Source organism: Scylla paramamosain, chromosome 20 (assembly GCF_035594125.1).
Source record: "Scylla paramamosain isolate STU-SP2022 chromosome 20, ASM3559412v1, whole genome shotgun sequence".
NCBI lineage: Eukaryota > Metazoa > Arthropoda > Malacostraca > Decapoda > Portunidae > Scylla > Scylla paramamosain.
The window spans coordinates 592,943-604,126 of NC_087170.1; the positions used below are offsets into that span (position 1 = coordinate 592,943).

Genomic DNA, 11,184 nt, shown 5'->3' on the forward strand with positions numbered 1-11,184 from the left:
TTTCACCGTTTTGGTTGCCCAGAAAGGGTACATAGTGACCAGGGTAGGAATTTTGAGGGAAAGTTAGTGCAGGAACTATGCAAGTATTACCATGTAGCCAAGTCTCGTACCACCCCGTATCACCCTCAAGGAAATGGGATCTGTGAGAGGTTTAACCGCACCTTACATGGGATGTTAGTTACCCTTGGTCAGGAACAGCGGGAGCATTGGCCTAGGCACTTGTCAAGCCTCACTGCCATCTATAATACCACACCCCATGCTGTCACTGGTTTTTCACCCCATTATTTGTTGTTTGGTGTGGAGCCCCATTTACCTTTGGATAGGTTCTGTGAGGAAACTGATAGTGAGCCTACTAACCATAGCATGTGGATTAGGAAGCTCAGAGAGACACAGGAGGCTGCTTGGAAAGCAGCTAAGTTGAACATCAAGAGTTACCACAATACCAATAGGTGGAAGCGTCAGGAGCAAGGAAAAGCAGAGCCATTGAGGGTGGGACAAAGAGTGTTGCTAAGGGACAATGCAGTACTAGGTAGGAGGAAGATTCAGCCTAAGTTTGCAGCTGAGGTGTGGGAAGTTGAGGAGGTGTTGGATGGGGTGAGTGGGGTGTATAGGGTCAGACCAGAAGGTGAGTCCGGCTGTAGTAAGGTGTTACATCGCAGTAACTTGCGTCCTTGGAATGGCAGTGAGGGCCATGCAGGGACAAGTAATGAAGTGCCAGCAGGGACAAGTAATGAAGGGCCACCAGAGGAGGAAGAAGTAGAAATGCCAGATATGACAGAAGTGTTAAAGCGCTTTGGGTTTCCAGAACCGGACTCAGAGGAACAAGTGGACTCAGTGGTTGAGCAGGAGGGAGAGGATGCCCTAGGGCCTGGTGAAGAGCCAGATGAACAGAGTGGTGAAGGCTCAGAGCAGGTTAAAGGGGTTCAGGCCCCTCAACTCAGGAGGTCTAGTAGGATTGCTGAAAGGGGTGCAACGGGTTCGTCTTGTGTTGGCTGTGGGGATTGTGCATGAGGGCATGCACAAAGTTCAGGGGGGGTGAGTGTAAGAAGTTGAAGTGGGCGCGCCTACGAGAGGCTCACAGACTAGTCAGCGAGTCCCGCCAAAACGAGTCTTAAGGCCCTGGAGGTTTGTTGTTGTGGGAATTTTGGCGGGAGAGGCGAGCGAGAGAGAGACAGGGTGCAGAGTAGTGGTGGATTTGCCATTTGATTTGCAGGGTGGTGATTTGTACGCTTGGTTGGCAGGAGTTTGGTCTTGGCAGTGTGCTGTGGGACGTCAGTGAGGTGGCACCGTAGCAGATACTGTGAACTAGGAGGCTGCAGTGAGGAACTTGCTGTCCCTGGCTGCTATGGTGTTAGTACCGCCGTGCATGGAGGAAGAGCTGCAGTACTTCAGGGTAGTGGTAGTGGCGTACCTTCAGCGCGTTGGGTCGGTGTGCGGTTGGGCCTATAGGGTGTGAGGGTCCTGGGGGTACTGGTTAGGGTGGGACTGTCAGTGGCATATAACATTTCTTGTGTTGGTGCGTGAAGTGTTTATTTCTCCTGTTTATTTGTATGTGGATTTACCCATTTTCTCATGGGATCAGGTATTTTGGAGTGCCAGCAGTGTGGCCTCTAAGAGTGTTAAGCACTCATATTTTATTTGTGTTTTCTTTATTATGTACTCATTTGTGTTTTCTTTATTATGTATTCAATCATTAAATTTTTAAATTGTGGCCCAGGTTTCTGTGAACCTAAGCAGGAGGTTTAAATTAATCAGTGGGTTCTTGTGGTGAGTGCTTGGTGAGCCTAATTAAGGTAGGTTAACTGTGCCCTAGTTTTGCACTCATTACATATATATATATATATATATATATATATATATATATATATATATATATATATATATATATATATATATATATATATATATATATATATATATATATATATATATATATATATATATATATATATATATATATATATATATATACACCACTTTCAAATTTATCAACATTTATTTAGTTCTTGAAGTAATCATATTCATTTCTCTAGTGCTACTTCCAAGTTTCTCTCACTCTATCACTTTATTCTACGACCACCCATCTTTGTTTCTTTATCCTCTTGTCCCATTTCCAACATATGCTATTTCTTAGCTCCATTTATCAATCTTGACTCCGTCATATTCATGTTAATAATCAGATTGTCTCCATTATATTCAGAATTTTCTGATAATTCTCCACTTTTCATTTTGCATGATTATCTTCATGACTGTAGCATCATTTACAGACATATATTTTCTTTGGTCATTTAGCATATAATTTACATAAAATGATATACAAAATTAGAGCTAGTGTGTGTGTGTGTGTGTGTGTGTGTGTGTGTGTGTGTGTGTGTGTGTGTGTGTGTGTGTGTGTGTGTGCAGTTGATAAAGACATGCTGTTGCTACAATGAGACAGATCATTTGTTGTGGGGGCTGTTGAACCACACTTAACAAGCTGAGGGAAGTGTAAAATATGTGGTCATTTATATATTTTGGTTGTGTGCAAGTACTGTGAGACAAGTCATAAAGGTTCACATGACTGCTGTACTGACAGGTGTGACCCTTTTATTCAGTGTGGAGCCTGCAGGGGCTGACAGATGATATGGAGTGTTTAAGTCACTATAACAGCAGTTTTGTTTTGTATCTGATGAAATTTTTAAGGATGCTAATGAAGGTCAGTATTGACTTTTTTTTAAGGAGGCAAGATAAAAGATATTTTGTAGCTTTATTCATCCATATACAGTATGTACAGTATTAGTAACAAGGGGAACCCACCAACCTCCTTGTAATCTCCTAAATTTCATTTTCATCTTCCTTTTTCCATTCTCCCTTTATTGCATATTTTCAGAAGTTCTTATATCCTTACCCACTGTCTTTTTTCTCTTCACCTCCCCTTCCCTTCTGTTCCATTCCCTGGTGATGGCACAGAATTATCAACAACAAGCTTTTGACGGCTGAGGATGAAGCCCGAATCAACCAGGTACAGGCCAGGTCATTAGCAGCAGGCATGGCCGCCGTGCCCCGCCAAGCCCGGGTGTTGAACCTGAGACCAAGCCAGGTAGGTGTGTGGCCTGTACACCTAGCCACTTGTACTTCTTGTGCTTCACTTCCTATGCTGTCACATGAAACATATTTATTCCTTGTTTTCACAATGTTTCACTCTTAATTTTTGTACTTGTGTTGTGCTATGTATGTATGGCAGCATGTTCTCAAAACACTAAGCAACATAAGAGGGAAGGAAATGAGGTGGTGATTTATTATTTCTCTTATATGACAATAAAAAAGTTGTCAAAGGCATGTCAAGTTTGTGTGCAGGATTCTGCATTTGAGTGTTGAAGCATGTGTAAATTCACTTGATAAGTATTTAGCTTTTTAAATTGATGTTTGGATGATAATGTGAAGGTTAACATGGCATTGTACTAATCTCCTAAAAAAGGCTGGGAACCATTTGTTCATAATGTGTGTAGGAGCCTCAACGCATCAGGTGTTTAAGCTTTTAGATTACGATTTGATAGGAGGAATTATGTTAAGAAGGTCACATGACCTTGGTTGTCCATGTTGTATAGAATGTTTTCCAATTAAATTTCTTTCAGTCTCCCTATCTTTTTTACAGAGATGTAGTTTAGATATTTGATTCCAAAGTCAGTTAAGTTTTTCTTTTTTCATTCCTGATCAACTCTGTGCTCTTTCATAAGAGGCATTGATCTGTGCCTTTTCATAGAAGCATGGTCCATGACCTAGTGACATGCAAGGTTTATTGAAGGGACCTGAAACTGATTACAGTGATGAAATTATTCCTTTGAAAGTATTGATGGCTGATCTCTTTCTATAGGTGAGGGTTAGTGTTCTCTACTGTACCAAATACTGAACTGTCTTTTGTACTATTTCTCCATCTGTATCCTACCCAGTAATGGTAATACACTGAGGAACTCCCCACCTTTGTTAATTTTTACTAAGTATTGTCCTAGTGGTAATCAGATGCAGCATTGATTTGCTTAGGAGTTGGGTATCTGAGAATGAGTGGTTATTGGCACCAAGTGCAGCTCAGTTGTGGGTAACTCCAGTTGTTGGGAGCATTCCATGGTACACAGATGGTGGGATAGTCTTGCCTTGGACTCTTGCAAATGTGTACTATGTCCCAGTGAGTTTTGTTTTTATTTGACATGAATCCCAAGTTTATTTAGGCATTTCAGGGACTTATTGTGGGTGATGGAGATCTCCACAGCACTCTTCTCTTGGTGGGTGGGTAGCTGTTGAAAAATTCATATGAATAGAGATGTCAGATGTAGGTAAAATAGAGAAATGTTGATTTGATTGTGAACTAAATCCCACAACTTATATTATCTTTGATAAGAAAGGTTTCGTTTAAACCATGAAAATTGGATAAATGAAGCTGAGCATTATTTTACTGCAACAAGAAGGCACACAAAGTGAAGGAGATTGCATACTTGTCTTTAGTTTGTTGTCCCTATGATGGGGAACTTGTATCATTGTTAAAAGCTTAAATCCTGTAAAATAGCATGGATCCATCTGAATCTTTATTCAGTCAAAAGTTTATATGATGTGTAGACTATTCAAGCTCTCCAGCCTGGAGCCTGGAGCCTGCTTGTTGTAGAGTTGTCCTATGTTCTGTAGATTTGCTTGATATTATAAACAATTATGGTAAAATTTTTGTATACAATTTTGTTCTTTATTTCTGTCAGTATCAGATTCAGTATTTTCTCCATCTTATGGCAGCATATATTTTCAACACAGAGTGAGGGCAGTGTCATTCCTCCTGTCCACTACCCCAACTTCTACTCCCAACACTACCACAGCAATGAGCGGTCTGGTGTGGTGGCTGAGGATTCTTTTGAAGAGGACAATGCTTCTGCTTCATCTGAGCAGGTCAGAAGGTGGATACCAGCAGTACTAGTAGCAGACTGGTGTTACCTTGATGCTACTGCTACATTGCATTATTTGCATAGTTTTTTCAGTTGTCATGGACTTTGTGTAATATGTATAAAAGTATATGAAGCTCAAGAAACTTGTTGATAAGGTTTATGTTCAGCATACAAATTGTAGGATGCAAAGACAAGGATTGAAATATCATTGCCACAATTCCTGACAAAGCATTTGGTGCCACAGAATATTCAGCAATGTAATGTTTGTTTGGCAAACAAACCAGTTTCCCTGAATGATAGCTTTATTTCTGCAGGTTAATACAGTCTCTCTATGGGGGAGAGTTTGGAGACAAAGCCAAGCATATATATATATATATATGGTTTGTGAGCCAAGCATACTGATCATTACACTATCATGTGTAGTTTTAATATGTAATTTAGATCAAGGACAGTGCAGTGAGAGAGGAAAAATTATTCACTAGATTTTTTCAGAGAAGTTTTATGACATAAAGGATTAATTGAACGATCAGTATATATATTGGCCCACTAGCTGCATCTCTTTAACACAGAAAGCTTTCACTAATTATCTTGGCCCAATTCATTAAGTGCATCGCTGTTGTGGGAGGGAAGATATGCAGTGTTTCCCTGCCATCTGTGGGAGTTACATTCCAGAACCTCCTGCAAATAGTTAAAATCTGTGAATATGGGAAACCATCCTTATAAGGATCAGAACTACCTATATTTATAGTTTAAATCTTAAACTATGCATCTCACATTTACTAAGCAATTCACTTTAAGACAATAAAAAACAGTTATTATATGTATAGTACATGATATTTTAATTAAAAAATACAGTGCACTATAAAATAAAAGGGGAATAAGTTGATATGTACAATAAACCCTTGATATAATGAACTTCTATTTACCAAATTTCAGGTATAACATCCTATTTAAGGCTGCTGTCTGCTGCCTCTCTCTCTCTCTCTCTCTCTCTCTCTCTCTCTCTCTCTCTCTCTCTCTCTCTCTCTCTCTCTCTCTCTCTCTCTCTCTCTCTCTCTCTCTCTCTATACACATATATAGCAAATTTTCATCTCAAGTGACCCACTCTCCCCCCATATGTGTTCGTTATATCTTGGGTTACTGTAATTTATAACTGAAAGAATAATTTGGGCTCTTTGGGCTGAAAGACTGAGCTGGTGGTGACACCTGGCAACTCTAAAAACTCCCCATTAGTTAGGTTAGGTTAGGGAAAACTCTGCAAATATGCAAAACCATGAATATGTGAGGGAACGCTGATATATGCTATCTCTTATTTGTTGTGGATGTATTCCATTCTATTGGCATAGAATGATAGGAAAATGGCATCAAGGAAGTAGGAATGCCACCAAACTAAGGAAATAGAGAAGTCAAAATTTAGTCATTGCTCTGTTTTGTGAATTGGTAGATATTGTGCCTGGTGGCTCCACTTCACCATTCCTCAAATCAGGGCGGTCAAGTTCTCAACTTAAGCCAAAAGTATTCTAAAAACGTAGCTTAAGAAAAATATGTATTTAGTACAGTCCATGTAATGAAAAGGAACTAATCATGATTAAACAAAGAACTCTATGTTCTCCTTTATGAAAGAGTGAGAAATTAATATATTATAAATATGGGAGGTATATATATTACAGTCCCTGTATTGAAGGGGAACTCATCATGATTGAATGGATAACTATGTTCTCTTTTATGAAAGAGTGAGAAATTCATATATTATAAATATGGGAGGTATATATATTACAGTCCCTGTATTGAAGGGGAAATCATCATGATTGAATGGATAACTATGTTCTCTTTTATGAAAGAGTGAGAAATTCATATATTATAAATATGGGAGGTATATATATTACAGTCCCTGTATTGAAGGGGAAATCATCATGATTGAATGGATAACTATGTTCTCTTTTATGAAAGAGTGAGAAATTCATATATTATAAATATGGGAGATATATATATTACAGTCCCTGTATTGAAGGGAAACTCATCATGATTAAATGGATACCTATGTTCTCTTTTATGAAAGAGTGAGAAATTAATTATGAGCAAAACAAAGTTTACTATGGAGGTTGTTGTTTCGTTTTGAGGGGCCTGGCTCAGTCTGACCATAACCCTATTCAATCGCTAATATCTCCAGAACTATGTGGCTGATCGTAACAAAATTAGCATCATATGATAGCACACCTCTATCAATTTTATATGATATAGCTTTCATCTCTTCTATTGGGTGAAGTTAACTTGCTAAAAGTAGAAGGGTGTCAGAAATGGGATTTCTCAAAAACTACTCAACCAGTTTTAATGAAACTTAAGAGGTGTCATGTTATAATTTTAATAAAATTCCTTACGTCAACTTTGAAGTAGCACTGTACATGCACAAAGTCAAAATTACAACTTTTTAAGTAATTAACTGATCAAGCTCAAATTTTTGTTGGTAATAAGAGTAATACAAGTTATAATGAAAAATCATATGAAATTTGCAATACTACTGTGCATATGCAAAATACAATACAAAACTTTTTGTAAAGTGACCATCAGTTTTCTGCAATTTTCACCAATTTTCTTTTGCCTCAATGAGAGCGGATAGATACCACTGAACACAAAATGAAATTTCCTATCAAGTGGTATATAGCACAACCACTGGGCTCTTGCAGAGTTTTGAGCTAGAGTGATTTGAATATTAGGCAAGTGTGGGGTGCCTGAAGTTGCCTCTCTCTCTCTCTCTCTCTCTCTCTCTCTCTCTCTCTCTCTCTCTCTCTCTCTCTCTCTCTCTCTCTCTCTCTCCTCTCTCTCTCTCTCTCTCTCTCTCTCTCTCTCTCTCTCTCTCTCTCTCTCTCTCTCTCTCTCTCTCTCTCTCTCTCTCTCTCTCTCTTCTTGAAATACCCCTTCCACTGATGCATTACTGACATCTTTGCTCGTTAATTGCCTTCCAAGGCATTTTACTGGTATATTATAACTTTTCTTCATTAAATTGTGTAACATTTGCTGTCTTAGATATAATTTTCTATCTGTACAACATCACCTCTCCTCTAGTAAACCTCATCTTTATTTATGATATGCATGTACAGTATTATGAATAAAATAATAAAAAATAATTAGGTAAAAACCAACTTAAAATTTACTTGATGGGTCCTGTTGATGATGCTCATCAAGGCTAGTATCTTCTGGTATCAACCCTAAGTCTCGAGACCCCCCCTCAACTTTTTCTTCATTAATTTCTGCAACATTCACAGTCTTAGATCTAGTTTTCAATTTCTAGAACACAATCTCTCCTCTACTAAACCTTATCTTCTTTTCCTCACTGAAACATAGGTGTCTGAGGCAACTTACAATAGCCCCTTTTCTGTTCCCTCCTACTTTCTTTATTCTCATTTTCAATCCAAAGCTGAATGTTGCGTTTATGTGCGCAATGACTTAACCTGCTGTTGTGCCCACACTCTTGAATATTCCGAGTTTTTCACCATCTGGCTACTATTACAGAGTCACTCTCGAACTAAATTTATCTGTGCTGTATACCTCTCACCTAACTCCTCAGACTATAAGAAATTCTTTGACTACTTAACCTCCAAAGTGGAGCACATTCTGACTCACTTCCCTTTTGCAGAGACCTCCATTCTTGGAGACTTCAATGTTCACCACCAGCTTTGGGTTTCCTCTCCCTTCACTGACCATCATGGTGAACTAGCCTTCAACTTTGCTATCCTCCAATTGGTGCAACACCCTGCTCATATCCTTGACCGTTTTAGAGATGCATACTAATCAGTCACTTCCTACACTCATACCTTATATTACTTCCCCCCTGATCTTACAAAACTAACCCTACAAAACTTTATCATCTTTCCTGTACTTTATTTTTAAACACATCTATATGATTTCAGTCTCATATATGTATCAATTTATATCACCTAACCCTATGTGTCATCCCATCCATCTTCATACTCAACTTTATAACGCCTCTGGCGTTTTGCCTCTGCTAGTTAGGGGGACCTGAGGCGGTATTTTGCTGATTTTCCTTGGAATGACTACTGCTTCCGTGTCAGAGACCCGTCTTTGTGTGCTGAGCGCATAACAGAGGTGATAGTGTCTGGCATGGAGGCGTACATTCCTCACTCTTTTTCTCGTCCTAAACCTTCTAAACCTTGGTTTAACACAGCTTGTTCTCGTGCTATACATGATAGAGAGGTGGCCCACAAAAGGTACTTAAGCCTTCCTTCACCAGAATCTCATGCACTTTATATTTCTGCCCGGAACCATGCCAAGTCTGTTCTCCAACTAGCCAAAAACTCCTTCATTAACAGAAAATGTCAAAACCTTTCAAGATCTAACTCCCCTCGTGATTTCTGGCATCTAGCCAAAAATATCTCCAATAACTTTGCTTCTTCTTCTTTCCCTCCTCTACTTCAACCAGATGGCACCACTGCTATCACATCTATTTCTAAAGCTGAACTCTTTGCTCAAACCTTTGCTAAAAACTCTACCTTGGACGATTCTGGGCTTGTTCCTCCCTCTCCTCCACCCTCTGACTACTTCATGCCTCGTATTAAAATTCTTCGTAATGATGTTTTCCATGCCCTCGCTGGCCTAAACCCTCAGAAGGCTTATGGACCTGATGGGGTCCCTCCTATTGTTCTCCGAAACTGTGCCTCCGTGCTTGCACCTTGCCTAGTCAAACTCTTTCAGCTCTGTCTGTCAACATCTACCTTTCCTTCTTGCTGGAAGTTTGCCTATATTCAACCTGTTCCTAAAAAGGGTGACCGCTCTAATCCCTCAAACTACCGTCCTATTGCTTTAATTTCCTGCTTATCTAAAGTTTTTGAATCTATCCTCAACAGGAAGATTCTTAAACATCTATCACTTCACAACCTTCTATCTGATCGCCAGTATGGGTTCCGTCAAGGCCGCTCTACTGGTGATCTTCTGGCTTTCCTTACTGAGTCTTGGTCATCCTCTTTTAGAGACTTTGGTGAAACTTTTGCTGTTGCCTTGGACATATCAAAAGCCTTTGATAGAGTCTGGCACAAAGCTTTGATTTCCAAACTACCCTCCTACGGTTTCTATCCTTCTCTCTGTAACTTCATCTCAAGTTTCCTTTCTGACCATTCTATTGCTGCTGTGGTAGACGGTCACTGTTCTTCTCCTAAATCTATTAACAGTGGTGTTCCTCAGGGTTCTGTCCTGTCACCCACTCTCTTCTTATTATTCATTAATGATCTTCTAAACCAAACTTCTTGTCCTATCCACTCCTATGCTGATGATACCACCCTGCACTTTTCCACGTCTTTTCATAGACGTCCAACCCTTCAGGAGGTAAACATATCACGCAGGGAAGCCACAGAACGCCTGACTTCTGATCTTTCTAAAATTTCTGATTGGGGCAGATCAAACTTGGTATTGTTCAATGCCTCAAAAACTCAATTCCTCCATCTATCAACTCGACACAATCTTCCAGACAACTATCCCCTCTTCTTCAATGACACTCAACTGTCCCCCTCTTCTACACTGAACATCCTCGGTCTGTCCTTTACCTATAATCTGAACTGGAAACTTCACATCTCATCTCTAGCTAAAACAGCTTCTATGAAGTTAGGTGTTCTGAGACGTCTCCGCCAGTTTTTCTCACCCCCCCAGCTGCTAACTCTGTACAAGGGCCTTATCCGTCCATGTATGGAGTATGCTTCACATGTCTGGGGGGGTTCCACTCATACTGCTGTTCTAGACAGGGTGGAATCAAAAGCTTTTCGTCTCATCAACTCCTCTCCTCTAACTGACTGTCTTCAGCCTCTCTCTCACCGCCGCAATGTTGCATCTCTAGCTGTCTTCTACCGCTATTTTCATGCTAACTGCTCTTCTGATCTTGCTAACTGCATGCCTCCCCTCCTTCTGCGGCCTCGCTGCACAAGACTTTCTTCTTTCTCTCACTCCTATTCTGTCCACCTCTCTAACGCAAGAGTTAACCAGTATTCTCAATCATTCATCCCTTTCTCTGGTAAACTCTGGAACTTCTTGCCTGCTTCTGTATTTCCACCTTCCTATGACTTGAATTCCTTCAAGAGGGAGGTTTCCAAGACACTTATCCACCAATTTTTGACCACTGCTTTGACCCTTTTAGGGACTGGCATTTCAGTGGGCATTTTTTTTTATTAGATTTTTGTTGCCCTTGGCCAGTATCCTTCCTACATAAAAAAAAAAAAAAAAAAAAAAAATAAATAAACCTTATCATATTATGTTTTTATTTATCTTCATGATAGAT

At 39.7% G+C, this 11,184-nt stretch overlaps 1 protein-coding gene across 2 annotated transcripts in view; it reads left to right on the top strand.

Annotated features, from left to right (window-relative positions):
- LOC135110145 (uncharacterized) overlaps positions 1 to 8,747 on the top strand; it is a 95,818-nt gene extending 87,071 nt beyond the window's left edge. Inside the window, exons 1-4 of one of the 2 annotated variants that reach the window (XM_064022102.1) lie at positions 1,253 to 1,393; positions 2,950 to 3,079; positions 4,777 to 4,908; positions 8,539 to 8,747. In XM_064022102.1, coding sequence (XP_063878172.1) covers positions 3,029 to 3,079; positions 4,777 to 4,908; positions 8,539 to 8,619 — 264 coding nt within the window. In that variant the 5' untranslated portion in view covers positions 1,253 to 1,393; positions 2,950 to 3,028 and the 3' untranslated portion in view covers positions 8,620 to 8,747. Of the gene's footprint in view, positions 1 to 1,252; positions 1,394 to 2,949; positions 3,080 to 4,776; positions 4,909 to 8,538 lie in introns of those variants that run through there. The other variant, XM_064022101.1, reaches the window with a different exon arrangement.
- The last annotated feature ends 2,437 nt before the right edge of the window (positions 8,748 to 11,184 follow it).